This window comes from Podarcis gaigeae (assembly GCF_964106915.1).
Source record: "Podarcis gaigeae genome assembly, chromosome: 17".
Taxonomy (NCBI): Eukaryota; Metazoa; Chordata; class Lepidosauria; order Squamata; family Lacertidae; genus Podarcis; species Podarcis gaigeae.
This window is the reverse complement of record NC_139694.1, coordinates 37,204,382-37,222,755: the sequence shown is the minus strand read 5'-3', so window position 1 is coordinate 37,222,755 and position 18,374 is coordinate 37,204,382. Positions and strand designations below refer to the sequence as shown.

The 18,374-nt window shown below is 48.5% G+C and overlaps 1 protein-coding gene across 1 annotated transcript in view; it reads right to left on the bottom strand.

Annotated features, from left to right (window-relative positions):
- The window catches only part of ITIH6 (inter-alpha-trypsin inhibitor heavy chain family member 6), a 36,839-nt gene extending 19,298 nt beyond the window's left edge, over positions 1-17,541 (bottom strand). The window contains 5 exon segments of the mRNA XM_083718485.1: positions 2,690-2,844; positions 12,069-12,104; positions 17,022-17,218; positions 17,221-17,232; positions 17,235-17,541. Coding sequence (XP_083574611.1) covers positions 2,690-2,844; positions 12,069-12,104; positions 17,022-17,218; positions 17,221-17,232; positions 17,235-17,277 — 443 coding nt within the window. The 5' untranslated portion in view covers positions 17,278-17,541.
- Positions 17,542-18,374: the final 833 nt, after the last annotated feature.

The following is an 18,374-nucleotide window of genomic DNA, read 5'->3' as shown; positions in this document are numbered from 1 at the left end:
GGCTATTAAACCTGGATCCCAGCAGTTTTCCACCTGACCCACACTTTCTAGGCACAGTCCATTTCCCCCCTGCCCTGCTCCATTCCAAGGGCAAACCTGGACAAATGTCAATGCGGGGGAAACCTGAATTGAGCACCAAAGAGATGTTTTCCCTGAGGGAAAGCAGTGGAACAAGTTGTCTCCCGACTAAAAAGCCTCAAATTCTGCAGGCTTTCCTCTGTGGGATTTGCTCCACTTGCTTGATCATTTCAGCTGCCCCAGTCTGAACACCTGAATAGTAAGGCTCTCTGTTCAACCACTCCTATTAGAGAAGAAACATTGCTTTATGTCAGGCACATTCAACAGGTAGATCATGATCTACTGGTAGATCACTGGGTGTCTGTGGTAGATCACTGCCCCCCCCACAAGCTCAACAGCTTTGGCTCCCCTAAAAAAAGCTCAACATTTTAGCCCTGCAGCCCCTAAAAAACGTTGCCGGTGCTTCCCTCTCCCTAAAAAAAGCTCAACAACTCTGACCTGAATCCCTAAAAAGGGGGTAGATCACTGCCAGTTTTTAACCCTGTGAGTAGATGATCGCAGTCTCTTGGGAGTTGCCCCCCTTGCTTTATGTGAAGAGCTTAGGAACAGACATGCTGCTCCTGCCCAGGGTAAGAGGTATCTCTTTAAAACAGCCTCCTGCCACCCAGCAAAACCATCCTCTGCAATTAAAAGACAACCTCATTTGCCATGGCAGGGAAGGAAAACAAACTTCCCGCAGCAGCTTGAACAAGCCTTGCCTGTGTTCCAGGGCCTGCAAGCAGGCCGGCCTGAGAGGAGGCACCGCCAGATTCAAGCTTCTGCCGCCAAGTTTTCTTGGCTGCTGGGACAATCCTCAGCCTTATCCCCAAGGATGCTCCTGCCCACTCAGGGGAGATTCCTTCTCTGGGCTCCATTGCAAGGGGCTTGAGGAGGTTTCATGAGGAAGCGGGAGGGGCTGGTGTGTGTCTGATGGGGAGCTAGGCAGAGAAAAATCTAGCTCTGGAGGTCTGGAACATCACTTGTCAGCTTTCCCCAGGGCACGGGGCAGGATTCCCTCCCCACTTCTTGCAGCTCTGCAAACAGTTCTGTTCTTTCTCAGACCAACCACTGCAAGATTTCCATGGTTTGGCTTCCTCTGCCTTTAACAGCTGTTTGCTCTGCAGACATGAGCAGGTGATAATGATTAGCTCCATGCTGTGAACAACTTCACCTAACTCCTGCAGATCAAACAGGAACAGAGTTTTTAAAATATGCTTGATTGGCAGCGCTGATGGTCAAGGGCTGCCTCCTCCAACCATATTCCATTATACTTATACTGAATGGGCCATCTAAACTTCTTATCTTCTTTCTCCCTCTCTTCTTCATGTTTACTTCCCTCATCCAACTCTTTTTCTACCTGTTCTTATTCACACATTACTCTATGCCTCACCCTCAGCACATGTCCATAGCTGTCAATGTTTCCCTTTTTTTAAGGGAAATTCCCTTATTCCAAATAGGATTCCTCGCAAGAAAAGGGAAAAGTTGACAGCTATGCAGGGAATTCTCCATTGCAGGATGTGCTGAGCAGGTCTGGGGGCCTAAGAAGAGGCGCTTCCAGACTTATGTTACTTTGTAGGCAGGATTCAAGTATATTGGACTGGTCATGTTGTTCGGATGCCTGATTATTGTCTTCCAAAGCAACTACTCTATTCCCAACTGAAGTGTAATGCCAGTGACAAAAAAAGAGGTTTAAAGATGCTCTCAAGACAAATCTTTAAAAATATAGTATAAACACCAACAACTGAGAAACACTGGCCTGCAAGGGCTCCAGCTGGAGAATAGCCTCTACCAAAGGCGTCATGGACAGAAGCATGAACTCAGAAAGAAAGGGAGAAATGAGGAAGGTACATTTGGCAAATCCTCACTGTGATCAACTCCTGCCCAGTAACCTATGTCCCAAATGTGGAAGGATGTGTGGATCCAGAATTGGCCTCCACAGCCACTTACAGACACACCATTAAGACCATATTCATGGAAGATAATTTTACTTGGCTATGAGTAATTGCCAAGGAAGAAGAATGGACTGTGGACCTGTAAGGTCTTGAGCAGAGCTCCTTTCCTTGAACCATTTAAATAAGTGTGGTCCACCGTGAGGCCCAAGGGCCACATGCAGCCCTCAATTCCCTTTCTGGTGGCCCTCAGCAACATCTGAAACACACCCCAGCCCTTGTGTCACCTTCCCAAAGCTGGGTAAGAAGGTGTTGGGCTTTGGGAAGCAGCTGTGAGGGTTTTAACAGGGTCCTAGAGTCCTCATGCCTCCTTCCCAAAGCCTAGTTAGTGCTTGTTCAGCTTTGGAAAGGAGGTGGAAGGGCTCTAGGACCATGCCAGAGCATTGCACATCCTTCCCCAAGCCCAGCTCCTTGCTTAGATGGCTTTAGGAAAGTAGCATGAGAGCTGGGGGAGGAGGGGGCTTCAAATTTTGGGCAGTGTGCAGCCCATGGGTTCAGTGTCAAAGTGCTGCTGTGGCCCACTTGGTATGAAAAGTTGGAGCACCCTGTTTAAAATGGAGACACCAGGGATTGAACCTGCGACCTTTTGCATGCACAGTTTGTGCTCCACCACTGAGCTACATCCCTTTCAGTCCCATAAAATTATGGCTCTGTTATGGTGCCTTCTGCTAGCTTAGACTCACATGGTGAAGTTGGAGATGAAGGCCGAAGTGGGCAGGTCCAGATCAAAGAAAGCTTCTTTTGCCTCTGCGTGTGGGTTGCTCATGAAAGTCCACACCTGGGTGGAGGCATAGCGAGACACAATGGTTGAGCGCACCAAGAAACTGGAAATGATGAGCTGAAGAGAAAACCAAAAGGAGAGTCAGAATGAATATCAGCCCTAAGGAGCCCTCTGAGAAGTGTTACCTGGATCATTCGTGAGGTAGGTGGACTTGCAGAAAATAAGCATGAGAACCCTCCAAGGAGGACCAAGCCGTCTTGCCACACCTGCTTTGTGTGGGGCCCCAGCCCATGGTCACCCAGCAGCTGCATGTGGAGGAGCGGGGAAGCGAACCCGGTTCACCAGATTACGATTCCACCACTCTTAACCACTACACCACACTGGCTGATTAAGTTCACAAAATATCAGCATTTGCAGGTAGCCCTGAGCCAACAGTGTGACGCAGCAGCTAAAAAAGCCAATGCAATTCTGTGCTGCATCAATAGGAGTATAGCTTCTAGATCAAGGGAAGTAATAGTGCCACTGTATTCTGCTCTGGTCAGACCTCACCTGGAGTACTGTGTCCAGTTCTGGGCACCACAGTTCAAGAAGGACACTGGCAAACTGGAACGTGTCCAGAGGAGGGCAACCAAAATGGTCAAAGACCTGGAAACGATGCCTTATGAGGAACGGCTAAGGGAGCTGGGCATGTTTAGCCTGGAGAAGAGGAGGTTAAGGAGTGATATGATAGCCATGTTCAAATATATAAAAGGATGTCACATAGAGGAGGGAGAAAGGTTGTTTTCTGCTGCTCCAGAGAAGCACACACGGAGCAATGGTTCCAAACTACAAGAAAGAAGATTCCACCTAAACATTAGGAAGAACTTCCTGACAGTAAGAGCTGTTCGACAGTGAAATTTGCTGCCAAGGAGTGTGGTGGAGTCTCCTTCTTTGGAGGTCTTTAAGCAGAGGCTTGACAGCCATATGTCAGGAGTGCTCTGATGGTGTTTCCTGCTTGGCAGGGGGTTGGACTCGATGGCCCTTGTGGTCTCTTCTAACTCTATGATTCTCTGATTCTACGCAGATAAAATTATGGCTTGTATCCAACAGAACTGTCTCGGTAGTGCCAGGACTTCTGCCTATGCAGAAGTCTTTCCCCTGTGTACATGTCCCCCTAGTGCCCCTCAATCTTCTCAGAAGGAGAAAACCCAGAGCAGATTTGGGGAAATGCACAGGGAAGGGAGAGGGACGACTTCATTGGATCCAATCCTATGGGTATATTTACATGACCCAAATATATATGGTGAATTAATTTAATGCATGGTCATTTGAGGCCCATACAGATATATGTGTGTGTCAGGGGTTCAGAAGGAGAGACACAGGAGGGGGAGCAAATGGAGAGTGAGGAGGAAGAGGACGAAGGGGGAGCAGGAAGTGACAGCTGCCAGAGTCATTCCGCAAGCCTCTCTAGTGAATCGGAAGACTCGCAGAAGGGAGCACCGATGGCCAGAGCAAGGGAGATTCCAGGGGAGAAACCTCAAGAGGGAGGGGCCAGCGGGGAGTCCCTGAGCAGCAGTTGGAAATCGGGACCATCTTCCCCACCAGAGCGCAGTGGGGAGGGGGAGTCCCAGGAGTCGGAACCAGTGTTCTTGCCACCAGCGGGAGGAGAGGAGGCAGGGCTGGCCACGCCCACATCCGGAAGCGGGGAAACGGTCAGAAGGAAGGTTACCGGCTGGGCGCACGCGCCAAGTTCAAATGTACAGGCGAGCGGCACAGCAGGGAGTCCTGACAGGGAGCCAGGACCTAAAGCCCGCCGGAAGGAAGGGCGGGACTCAGGGGGGTCAGCTTCAGAGGAATCAAGAAAGGAGATAACCCCAGAGGGCAGAAGGACCCAGCGTAGGAAGGAGCAGCGTAGGAGGTGGAGCAAAGCGAGAATCTTAAACTGGTGTGGCTTTAGCAGCGAGTCAGAGGGGACTTAGCCGGTCTAGCGTTAAGACGTGGGTCTGCACGCCCAGAGCTTGGAAATGGAAACTAAACTTCAATAAAGACTTTTGTATATAATATCCACTGGGCGTTGGTCCTCTGTGAGCTGGGACCTAGCGGCAGTCCTGACAGTAAGTCCCCTCTCCATTTTCACCAATTTTGCAACCTCGTGGAGTGTGGGAAAGCAGCGAGGGGTGAAGATTGGTGCTTCGCGAGCTCACGAAAAACAGGGAAATGACTACCGAAGAGAAGATAGCGAGTTTGCAAAACGCAGTGACGCAGTTGACTGCAGAAATTGCGGCTTCCAGAAAGAAAGAACAGGAAGCAGCTGCTGCCTGCCAGGATCTGCGAACCAGGTTAGAAGTGCTAACTACACAGAGGCTACCGGCCACCAGACCAGAAGGGATTGGGCTGGGGAACAGAGGAGGGAGCCTGGTATCTCACTTCAATGGGGACCTGCAGGAGTATCCTAACTTCAGAGCAGATGTAATTTATGCACTGCAGCTGCTTGACAAAGACTTTAAAAATGAGGAAGAGAGAGTGGGATTTATTGTTTCGCATTTACGGGGGGAGGCGAAATCGTGGCTGCGCAATCTCTGGAGAGACAAGGATCCAGCCCTCCAAAATGCGGTTGCCTTCATTAAAGTGATGGATGCGTGTTTTTTATCTGAGATTGATGTGGATATCGCTAGGAAGGAGATTCACGGACTAAGACAAGGTAGAGCCACTGTGAGGCAATATCATTCACGTTTTTTCGCATTGGTGAATGTGCTAGCCTGGGAGAAAGAATCGCCTGCCGTCAGAGACCTGTTCTGGGAGGGGTTGAGCGGAGCTGTGAAAGACGAGATCGCAAGAGGGGGGAGACCCCAAACCACCAAGGACGTTGTGGAACGGGCACTCTCCATTGGGGTTCGGTTGGAAGGACGCCCTTGGGGCAAGGAGGAAGGGCATTTGGGACGCACGCCAGCGAGAGGACTGCCTCCCTTCCCCAAGGAGGTGGCGCGCGCTCGATCCATGCCTCCGCTGGGAGGGGGAGAGGAGCCGATGGAGATAGGTGGTGCTAAGGCTCACTCCACAGTCGGAGCCCTAACTCCGGGAGCAGTCAAGATGAAGCCTCCTAGAGGAACCAGGAAGTGCTACATCTGCGACAGTGCTCAGCATATGGCAAAAGAGTGTCCCCAGCGGTTTCACAAGCACACTGCAGCCGCAGCGACAGTAACAGACGCAATTCAGCAGAGGGAGTCGCAGCAGGAAAACTCCACTGTCTGGCTGGAGATGGCGTCTCTGGGGACCAGCCAGACAAGTCAGTGAAGCATTCCCCAGGGATCTTACAGCCCACCGACCCCCTCCCACCCAAACCAGTAGTGCAGCTCACCGCATCCCTTCAGCTCCCCAATGGGCTACTTGTGGAAATTCCCATCACCATCGACTCGGGGAGCAATGCAGACTTTATAGACATGCAGTTCATCCAGCAACATGGCATAGCCCTTCTGCCAGCGGCGGTACCTCTGAAAGTCGTCACAGTGGACAGCAGGGAGCTACTGGGAGGGCAAGTGCTACAGCAGACGCCGCCAATGGTGATGCGCATTGGAAACCACCGTGAGGTCATCAGCTTCAACGTCACCCGCCTGTCAGACACGCCCATAGTGTTGGGAATGAGTTGGCTGGATAGGCACAGCCCGGCATTAGCTTGGTACCAGCGGCAACTGACCTTCGGCTCCTCTTACTGCGCAGAACACTGCATCCTGGCGGACTTGGAAGATGAGGGGCACGAGGATGGACCACAGCTGAACTTGGGCATGTTGCAAGCGGTGCCTAACAAATACAAGGAGTTTTTGGAGGTCTTCTGCGAGAAAGAAGCGGATAAGCTGCCTCCCCACAGACCCTATGACTGCAAGATCGACCTCCTGCCCGGGGCGACGCTCCCGACGGGGAAACTGTACTCCATGTCTGAGGATGAATTGCAAGAGCTCAGGGAGTTCATAGATCACAACCTGAAGCAGGGATTCATCCGGGAGTCCAAGGCGGCAGGAGGCAGTCCCGTGTTCTTTGTAAAGAAGAGGGATACGCCCCAGAAGAGGCTGGTCGTTGATTTCCGCGTCTTGAACCTCAAGACCAAGCCCTCAGCCTTCCCTATGCCCAAGATCGATGACCTGCTGGCGACAGTGAGGAAGGGTCGCATCTTTACCAAGTTGGATCTGCGCGGAGCGTACAATCTCATTCGCGTGCGGGAAGGCGACGAGTGGAAAAAGACCATGTTTACGCCGCTGGGCACTTATGAATACAGAGTTATGCCTTTTGGATTAAAAAATGGTTCCCACTGCTTTCAAGCCTTCATGCATCATGTCTTGGCGGGTCTCCTCTACAAGAAGTGCGTCTGCTTCCTGGACGACATCCTGATCTTCTCGGAATCGCCGGAGGCTCACGAGAGAGATGTCAGGGAAGTTCTGCAGAGGCTGCGGGAGCACAGGCTGTACGCCAAGCTGGAGAAGTGCCAGTTCGACAAGACGGAGGTGGATTTCTTGGGCTACAAACTGTCCGACAAGGGACTGGCTATGGACGGTGCCAAGGTACGTGCAGTACTGGACTGGAAGAGCCCACGCAATAGGAAGGAAGTACAGAGGTTTGTCGGTTTTGCCAACTTTTATCGCAAGTTCATCAAGGGTTTCGCCATGCAGACAGCGGCCATCACCGACACCCTCAGTTCCAAGAAGAAGAGGTTCATCTGGACGGAGCAGGCGGAGCAGTCCTTTCAGAAGCTCAAGCAGCTCTTCGCTTCCAAGGAGAACCTACTGCACGTAAATCCCAGCAGGCCCATGAGAGTGGAGACGGACGCCTCAGACAGGGCCGTGGGAGCCGTTCTGTTGCAGCAAGACCACCAGGGGGACTGGAGGCCGTGCGCTTTCTACTCCAGAAAACTCAGCAAAGCGGAGCAGAACTACACCATCTGGGACAGGGAGTTGCTGGCCATACATGCAGCCTTCAAGGCGTGGCGGCACTTCCTCGTCGGAGCCAAGCACACGGTGCAGGTCCGCACAGACCATAAGAACTTGGAGTACTGGCGCACGGCGAGGTTCCTGAACCAGCGACACATCCGCTGGGCGGAGTTCTTTGCAGATTTCGACTTCAGAATTGAGTACATCCCAGGAAACAGCAACGTCTTGGCGGACGCGCTGTCCAGAAAACCGCAGTATCTGGAGGCAGAGGCACCGGCGGCGGCCAAGCACATTTTCACACCACAGGCGTGGGCATGCGCGTCAGCCACGGTGGACCTGGACGCGGTGCGCCGCGCGCTGCAAACGGACTCGTTCGCCCGAGCCAAGATGGAGGAGGTGTGCAGCGGCAAGGTGAGGGGCGACGAATTCCAAGTGCGCGACGGCCTGCTCCTACGCAAGGGAGTCCTCTACGTACCAGGAGACAGCCTCCGCGCGAAGGTCCTGCAACAGCTGCACGACGCACCCAGCGCGGGGCACTTCGGCAAGGAGAAGACGGTGGACTTAGTAGCCAGAGACTTTTGGTGGCCTAAGATGCGGGGGGATGTCGCGGACTATGTCAATAGGTGCGACACCTGCCAAAGGGCTAAGCCTGTGCACCAGCCGCCGGCGGGCCTGTTGGAACCGCTACAGACACCGTTCGTACCGTGGGAGAGGGTGGCCCTGGACTTTGTCACGGATCTACCCAGCTCGAGGGGCAAGACGGCAGTGCTCGTGGTAGTGGACCTGTTCACCAAGATGGCCCACTTCATTCCGTGCGCGAAGGTGGCCACGGCCGAGCAGACCGCTAAGATGTTTATAGACCACGTGTTCAAGGTGCATGGCCTACCACGGTCTATTTTGTCCGACAGGGGGCGCCAGTTCATCTCCAACTTCTGGCAAAAGCTGATGGGATTCCTGAACGTCAAGGTCAGCCTGGCGTCGGCGAGACACCCACAGACTAACGGGCAGGCGGAAAGGGTCAACGCCATCATGCAGCAGTACCTGAGATGCTACGCGAACCAGCAGCCATCGACCTGGGTGGACTATCTACCGTTGGCCGAGTTTGCCTACAACAACACGAAGCACGGGTCCACAGGGGTGACACCATTTTTCGCCAACTACGGGAGGCATCCCAGAACCTTCCCGGGTTTGGACACAGTGCGGGAGGGGGAGCCACAGGGAGCAGAGGACGGGGCAGCGGAGTTGCAGGAGATCCACGAGCAGCTCAGGAGGCAGTTAGAGTTGGCAAAACAGGCTTACAAAGTGCAGGCAGATCGACACAGGAGGGTTGGGGAGGACATCCAGGTGGGAGACTGGGTCTGGTTGGCAGCACAAGCAGTTCCAGCCAGATCGTTAGCCAAGAAGAAACTAGGGCACAAGCAGCTAGGGCCTTACCAAGTAGAGGCGCAGATCAACCCAGTGGCCTTCCGGTTGACACTCCCGGAGGGTTCCAGAATGCACCCGGTCTTTCATAGATCAGTGCTCACGCCCTACAGAGAGCCCCACAGGTTTCAAGCACCGGGGAAGGCGCCAGACCCGCTCAGAGAAGCACCCAAAAAAGGGGGGTCGCCGAAAGGGGAGCCACTTAATGAAGCCACTGAGATTTTAGACTCAAGGTGGGGGGAGGACGGGATTGAATATCTTCTCGCCACAGAGGACACCCCGGCCAGCGCCAATAGGTGGGTGCCGGATTACGCAGTGGAAGAGCAGTTGCTCAAGGAAGAATTCCACACACTTTTCCCGCACAAGCCTATGCCGGCGGGCTTTTTCGAGGATTGTTTGTTCACACCCACACTCTCGGCCAGCACTTTCCGGGGTTTCTCGTTAGCTGAGGACTCGGCTCCGGGAGGCAGCTCCCCGGAGGGATCGCTTTCAGGTTTTGGCACGGGGGGATCTTATTGGTGGGAGGACCAACCCGAAGTGGGCTGGCGCAGAGACATGCCGAAGGGACCCTGGGAGGTGGACCCCCATCAAGCAACAGGGGGAGGAGGGCTCTTGGGTGATTTGGGGTCGAGATCAGATTTCGAGCACACCGCGCAGGAGATGGAAGCGGAGGAGGTCGTCGTCGACGAGCCCATGGGGGACTTCCCGGACTTATCTCGATGGTTGCAAGCCTCAGGGGACGAGCTGTATCCTGGACTCACCCCTACAACAATGGAGCACCCGGAACCCGCACCGGAAGAGGGGGAGGGGGGAAGGGGGGGCTTCGAGGGGGGGATGGATGTCAGGGGTTCAGAAGGAGAGACACAGGAGGGGGAGCAAATGGAGAGTGAGGAGGAAGAGGACGAAGGGGGAGCAGGAAGTGACAGCTGCCAGAGTCATTCCACAAGCCTCTCTAGTGAATCGGAAGACTCGCAGAAGGGAGCACCGATGGCCAGAGCAAGGGAGATTCCAGGGGAGAAACCTCAAGAGGGAGGGGCCAGCGGGGAGTCCCTGAGCAGCAGTTGGAAATCGGGACCATCTTCCCCACCAGAGCGCAGTGGGGAGGGGGAGTCCCAGGAGTCGGAACCAGTGTTCTTGCCACCAGCGGGAGGAGAGGAGGCAGGGCTGGCCACGCCCACATCCGGAAGCGGGGAAACGGTCAGAAGGAAGGTTACCGGCTGGGCGCGCGCGCCAAGTTCAAATGTACAGGCGAGCGGCACAGCAGGGAGTCCTGACAGGGAGCCAGGTCCTAAAGCCCGCCGGAAGGAAGGGCAGGACTCAGGGGGGTCAGCTTCAGAGGAATCAAGGAAGGAGATAACCCCAGAGGGCAGAAGGACCCAGCGTAGGAAGGAGCAGCGTAGGAGGTGGAGCAAAGCGAGAATCTTAAACTGGTGTGGCTTTAGCAGCGAGTCAGAGGGGACTTAGCCGGTCTAGCGTTAAGACGTGGGTCTGCACGCCCAGAGCTTGGAAATGGAAACTAAACTTCAATAAAGACTTTTGTATATAATATCCACTGGGCGTTGGTCCTCTGTGAGCTGGGACCTAGCGGCAGTCCTGACAGTGTGTTTTCCCTAAAAAAAAACCTTGCTGGATTCCATCCTGTCAATCAGTAAGTCTACAACCACTCAAGATGGTTAGGCAAATAGATGGTGACTGGTCCAAGGTCTCCCAGTGAGCTTCATGGCTGAGTGGGGATTCGAACCCTGATCTCCCAGGTCATAGTCCAACACTCTAATCCTAGGTGCCGAAATCCCAAGGGAGCAGAAAAGACTACTTATGTATGCGACTACGGCTGCGCAGATGTTATTGGCCCAGAGATGGAAAGAAGATAAAGTCCCTACCAGAGAAGAATGGCAGATTAAGTTGATGGACTTTGCCGAATTGGCAAAAGTGACCGGAAGAACCAGAAATCAGGAAGACCCAAATTTTAATAAGGAATGGGGAAAATTTATAATTTATCTTAAAAACCATTGTAAACACTTAAAACTGTTGGTAGGATTGGAATAACACTTGTAGTTTAATGGTGAATTTTGGACATAATTGTAAAAGATTTGGATTCTCATAAAAGATGCAAGAGGGAATGAATAACAATAGGACCCACAAAGGGAGATTCTTTGGAATCTTGTTTTTATGTTATATACAGTGGTACCTCAGGTTAAGAACTTAATTTGTTCTGGAGGTCCGTTCTGAACCTGAAACTGTTCTTAACCTGAGGTACCACTTTAGCTAATGGGGCCTCCCGCTGCCGCTGCGCCATTTCTGTTCTCATCCTGAAGCAAAGTTCTTAACCCAAGGTACTATTTCTGGGTTAGCGGAGTCTGTAACCTGAAGCATCTGTAACCCGAGGTACCACTGTATTGAATATGTGATTGTAAAACTTTGATCTGAAAACTGAATAAACAAACAAACAAACAAACAAACAAGCAAACAAATAATTTTGTGGTGCAGTTCATCAAGCATTTTTCCCAGGAAAGCCCATTGTTTGAATCAGAACTAATGTCAATCCACAGAAAAAAATAATTGACATTTGTTCCAATTCAGCAGTAGGCAGTGGGTTTTCCCTGGGGAAAGTGGCAGGACAAGTGGAAGTGTGGACAAGCCTTTAGTTGAACACCACCTTAAAATTCTAACATTTGTAGAACTTGAGTTACAAGGCTCAATGAACAGAAGCTTTTCTTCTCTCTGTGTGTGTATTGATGAGAAACTTTCCTCCTCCCCACTTCGTGTGCTTTACTTTGCCTGCCCCCCAACTTGGGAAAAAATCCTGTGGGTACCGTTGCAGGTAACTGTTTGTTTTAAATTTGGGGTTTGTTTTAAATTTCAAAATGGCGTCCCCCAGCTGCAGACAAAGCAGCGCAATCTATTCTAGCACCTCTGTCTGCTACCTTTGCATAACAAACCTTGCAGTGACATGACTGTGGTAAAAATAAAAGGATGGTTGATCAGTAATAAATTAACTGGTAATCCAACATGATCACCTACCTCTGTTTTGGGGGTCTTCACTTGGCGTGTAGACCTCTGTGGAAGAAAACAAAAGGAGTTTGTTCTTTCAAAAGGAAAAGTGAATGTGCTGGATCAAACTAAATTACAAGCAACTGCGTGGGTTGCTGTCCCCAAACAGTTTTCCAAAGCAAATCTGTTTACTTTGGTGTAATCAAGTGTCTTCCAAATACTGGAATGATTACGAAATTGAAATGTAGAAGAGAATGTGCTAGCTGTCACTGGATGAATGTGGTTAAAAGAGCTTGAACTGCAAGCATCCTGATGTTCCAGGGACAGTTATGGATCCAGGGTGTGACTTCCTTTCTGCTTGCGGACTTCGCATGGACATCTGATTGGCCACTGTGGAAAACAAAATGCTGGACTAGATAAGAGTTTGGTCAAATTCAGGGCAGTACTCTTAAGTTTCATATGTGCTTAGGAGAATTCCCAGACTGTGAGCTTCAGTCTTTAAGAAAGACCAGACCCCATTAACAACAGCAAAAAGTCACACCATTTCCTCCAGATTACAACCTGCCAAACCACAGAGTCAGTCTGTTTTACAGGAAGATGTAGTTTCCTTTGAAAGCCTTGGTTATAAAATCTGTTTACAATGAAAATTTGTCTGGTTTCGGTCAACTGGACTGTGGCTGGGGATGTGGAGACACAGACATTTATTTCTGCCATGTTATAGTGAAAGAGAGTCATCTGCCCTTCTTCTATCAGGTACAGTTTTCAGCAAGCACCGTGCTGGACTGTGCGTACACCAGTTCTAGCCTGTTCTCAGCAGTCAATGCCTGCTGTAATTCCCTCTTTTGCACAAATCTTGGAGTCCCTTGGCCTCTCATTGGAATCTGCAAAACTTTAGGTTCTAGGGGTGTGCCAAAACGACCAGTTTGTGTGTGTTTTGACTCATTGGCTAATTGACATTTTCCTTCATATTTCTTCATCCTGCCTTCTGTATATTCCTAATTCATCTTGCCAGGTGTCTTCAAAGAGTCCATAAAAGTTATATTCCTACGCATCTGAAAGTCAGGCAAGCTTTGCCTTCTTTACCTCAGGGAATCCACTGAACTGCCTGCTTCCTTTCAGGTCATGCCATCCCCACCACAGGTGACATTTCCAGTTCTACCAACTTTGTTTTGCATTGCTCAGCCAGCCATTTCTTTCCAAACATGCAACTACGTTCCCCTTTGAAGATTGCAAGCTCAGGAAAAAGTGTTATGATCTGTGCCTACTTAAAACAAACAGCCATTTATTCTGAGTGGAGATTCAGCTAGCCTAGGCCTTGGGTTCCAGAATAAATCATGCATTTTCACAAGTAAATATTTTGTTCTAATTTAAATTATTGTGACTCTTAATGGGACTCACACCCCATTTTAGCATCAACAATGTCTCCAGCTCACTTGCTCAGCCCACCTCCCCAAAGATCAAGGAAATAAAAACTGACAACCTTGAAAGCAAGGCTTGTGGATCTTCTGGGCTCAAGTTTGGCTCACCATCTCCAATTAAAAGACAACTGTTGAAGTGCCAAGAGTGGAGGAATGGCAGATGAAGATGATGAACCTTTTGGAGCTAGCCAACCTGACCGGAAGAGTCTGCGACCAGAAGGAGGAGGAGTACCAGGAGGAATGGATGAAATTCAAAGACTATTTAGTTAAATATGCTAATATAATTTAAATAGAAATACTTGCAAATACCAGATAGGTTTAGGATTTAAATATGTGATGTTATAGAACAATACGTTTAAAGTTAAAATGAAAAGAAAGAAAGACGTTAATTGATTAAGTAAATTTTATGAGAAATTTGTTTTGGAAAACTGTTACAATGATATACATTGGAATTCAGCCAGGGGGATTCAAGGAAGTCACATAACAATGTTATTAAGAGTGGAATAATTACAGTTAGGATTTATGTTTGTTTGTTTATAAAATTTGGAAAATCAATAATTTTTTGGGGGGAAAATTAAAATAAAAAATAACTGTTAAGTTGTGGGTGAACATATCAGACGACACAGTGATTCTTCAGACAGCTCTTGTTTATTCACAGGCCAGAACAGAACTGAGCTGAAGGGCTCAGCCAACCTGCTTTTATAGAGCTCAGCTACAACGCAACAGTAACAACTTTCTGTAACTATCCAATCACTGAATGTCACTTTCAATTCCTTATTTGCATATGTGGACCTGAGTGAAAGCTGTCTACAGTATCCCCCTGCTGGCCCAGGGTGAGAACTTCAGTACATAACAACAACCATGTAGCACAGTTGGATAAAAGCTCAGCTGAAGAGCTGCTGCTGAGAGTGGCTGAGATTGTAAGCCTGAAGGTAGGGACTGCTTTTTTCTTTGTTGACCTGTACGTAGTTCTGGGAATGTTTTCAGCTGAAAAGTGGGGCACAAATGCTTAAAATAATTTTTTGATAGCTATCAATGTATTGTGACTACATAGGCCATAAGCTCCACCCAGCATGACTAGCAAACTCTCCAAGTATCTCGATTTTCCAGGGACAGTCCGGGAATTACAAAAGCCATCCTGGCTTCTAATTTGATCCTGGAATGTCCTTTTTCCCCCTGCCAGTGCTGCCACCGCCAAGCTCAGGGAGAAGGATGAGCCAGTGCTTGTCTCAAGTGTCAACAACCTCTCCATCGCTGCTGCTGCTGCTGCTGGCCTCCTCCATTGGGCAGCTTGTGACAGCTGCTGGAGAATGGGCAAAGAGGAGGAGGGGCTGCCACCACCGAGGCCCCAGTCCCACTTGACATGCCGGCTAATGAGAGTGGGAAGAAGAAGAAGAAGAAGAAGAAGAAGAAGAAGAAGAAGAAGAAGAAGAAGAAGAAGAAGAAGTAGTAGAAGAAGAGGAGGAGGAGTTTGGATTTGATATCCTACTTTATCACTACCCTGCAAGAAGATCAAATCTATCCATTCTTAGGGAAATCAGCCCTGAGTGCTCACTGGAAGGACAGATCCTGAAGCTGAGGCTCCAATACTTTGGCCACCTCATGAGAAGAGAAGACTCCCTGGAAAAGACCCTGATGTTGGGAAAGATGGAGGGCACACGAAGAAGGGGACGACAGATGACAAGATGGTTGGACAGTGTTCTCGAAGCTACCAGCATGAGTTTGACCAAACTGCGGGAGGCAATGGAGGACAGGAGTGTCTGGCGTGCTCTGGTCCAGGGGTCACGAAGAGCCGGACACGACTAAATGACTAAACAACAACAAAGGAGTCTCAAAGTGGCTAACAATCTCCTTTCCCTTCCTCCCCCACAACAAACACTCTGTGAGGTGAGTGAGGCTGAGACTTCAGAGAAGTGTGACTAGCCCAAGGTCACCCAGCAGCTGCAGGTGGAGGAGCAGGGAATCAAACCCAGTTCACCAGATTATGAGTCCACCGCTCTTAACCACTACACCACACTGGCTCTCCACACTGGAAGGACATCAGGCAGGGATGAAACTCCTTAGTATTTTTATTTTTCATTTAGATACAAATCAAGTTATTTTTTTAAAACATGGGGGAGTATCGTAAAATAAATTGAGACTTATTAATTAATCATAAATTATATTGACCTGATGTGTTTGTTTGGATGGGAACTTTATAGGTTGGTTATCTGTGTGGACATGCTGTCATCTGATTTTTTTAAAGATTCAGCCCCAGAGAAGATCTTGACAAGTTTCTTGTGCCAGAAATATTGTTTCCTGCTCTGTTTAGAACACAAAACCTTTTCCACATCTTCCTTGATTTTATGAAATAGGGTAAATCGCATCATTCTAGGGCAGCACTGCCAAATCTACATGGATCTGGAATATATATATATATATATATATATATATATATATATATATAGTAATGTTTTATTTTTCAAACAGTTTCTCTGTAGTTAGAAAGAGCTGAGGTGAGAAGCATTAAAATTAACGTTGAATTTAACCATGATTTTAAGAAGTAAAAAACAGCAGAAGATGTCAGATTAGAGGAGACAACTTTCCCTAATTTGTTTCATTGCAGGCACTGCTTCACGTGGTAAAAAAATGTTCTAGGACACTAACCACTTTTTAATGCTTGTTCTCAAATCTTGCCATTCATGGATTGCACCTGCTGTGGCTTTTGGTCTATCAAAGTCTGGATGGAAATAAGTCGCAGCTGCCATAGACTGGATTTGGACCAAGATATCGCACTGATGGTGACTGCCTGGAATTATGTAGCAAATAGGGACTCTGATTCCTCTCAGCTACAACAACGAAGTCCAGTACTACCGGGCATGAGAAATACTTCAGACAGCACGTAGCTTCCCCCTTCTACAGCTGGTCAGAGTTGATGAGTTAATTTCTTAGCCTGAATAAACTGAAAACTAATATTCCTGGGTGGGAGGAAGAGATGGAAAATCAAGGCATCTCTGTATTCTGCTTGATGTCAAGTTGGTACCGTTTTTGGTCCCATTAGATAAGGAACACAAAATAGGTGAGGGAATACCAGACTCTGTTGGAAGAAGAATATGCAAGAGTTTGAGTCATTCAGAACTCTTCATCTAGCAGAATGGAAATAAGCTGTTACCCAGTTTTGCAGTCTGTCTGTAGAGAAAGAGAGAGAGAGTGGACTCTTTATTCTGCCCAATAAGGAGTTCTGCGTAACCCTAATGTTATCATCCTACTTTACCTACTACTTCCAACACAGATAACCCACTTCCCTATTCTGCATTGCACAATCCTAGGCAATTTGATCCGAAAAGAGACACTTCACTAGTGTTTCCTCCCCTCCCTTCTCCACCTTTTGGAACCCATTGATTTTTCAAAGGCAGAAGAAGAACTCGGGAATATTTCTATTCAGCCTTTCCACTGCTCTTGAACTATCTGGCACTACTGCCTCCAGCTGACCTGACCGCTCAGTAGTCCTCTTAAAACAAAAAACAAAAACAACAGCCAAGCATCATTTCACCCTTACATTTGTCTGGCTCCCAGCAGGACTTACCTCGTGAGAAGGTATGTGGATTTGAATAGGGTGCCCTGTACTACATAAAGGTGACAGGATCAGGAAGAGACAGAAAGAATATCCCAGGAGCTGCTCCATGGTGGTGGTGACTGGCATGAAAGTTCTGCCTCGTCTTTGCGAAAGGCTTTGTGGATGAGAACGCCTCCTTGGCATCCCTTTCGTTCGTGCTTTTAAAACTTAGGTTTCTTTTTTCTTTCTTTTTTTCATAAAAAGGACCTATAAATGTAGCATTCATCCTGATACAAGCCTTGATTGTCCATGCATCCAAGACTGGAGGGTGGCCAGTTTCACTCGCTACTCCATAAGATGAAATGAAAACAAAATATTCTGAAGAGCCCGTGTCCTGTTTTCAGCACTTGATGAGGGCTCTGGAAAAAAAATAAACAGACCACAAATATGCTGCGTAAATAGACGATGGGTCCAGATCGCCAAGGGGACAGAAGAAGGTCACTGCAAAATGACTAGTGTTGCTACTTCTACCTGCTGCAGTGTTCCTTGGCAGAGAAGAAACCAAAAATAGGTCAAAGCTTCCTAAACAGAGGAACAGAAAACTCCCCAGTTCATTGGATGTATGGAAGGAAGGGAAATATTTCCTCAATGCATGATTCTTAGTGAATTTACACAGTTCCCTTTGGTCCTCATCTAATCCTCTGATTTTTGAAAGAAGCACACCTCCCTCCTTGCAATGAAGCAAAAAACCCAAAATGCAAGAATGTCCCTTATCGCCTTGACCATTTATCTTAGCGTTGGAAGTCTTGGCAAGAAATATACATGAAAATACAGAAATTAGAGGAATTTGAATAAGACAACAGAATTATAAACTAAGAGCTTTTGCTGTTGATGTGGTCCTAACCTTAGAAAAGCCACTGGGAGAGTGTACCCAAAGCCCTGGAAACTATAACAAATTTTGAAAGCTTGGCAGGTTTCTATATCAACAAAGGAAAAATGAAGATGTTAACGAAAAATTTAGATCCCCAAACCAAAGAAACAATAGAAGCCATATCGGAGATTTAAATAGTGAAGAAGGTAAAATACTTGGGAATATGGATTTCAACTACAAACTTAAATCTTTTTCAGGATAACCATATCAAAAACTGGAATGAAATTTAAAAAGATATGGAGAGATGGGGAATAATGAACTTATCATTGTTGGGAAGAATATCAACAATCAAAATGAATGTCCTACCTAAAATGATGTTCCTCTTTCAAACAATACCAGTGATTAGCAACTATGCTTGCTTTAAAAAATGAAAAACGAATTTGCTGAAATTCATATGACAAGGGAAAAGGCCACATATTAAATTCAAAATTTTAACAAAGACAAGAGAAGGG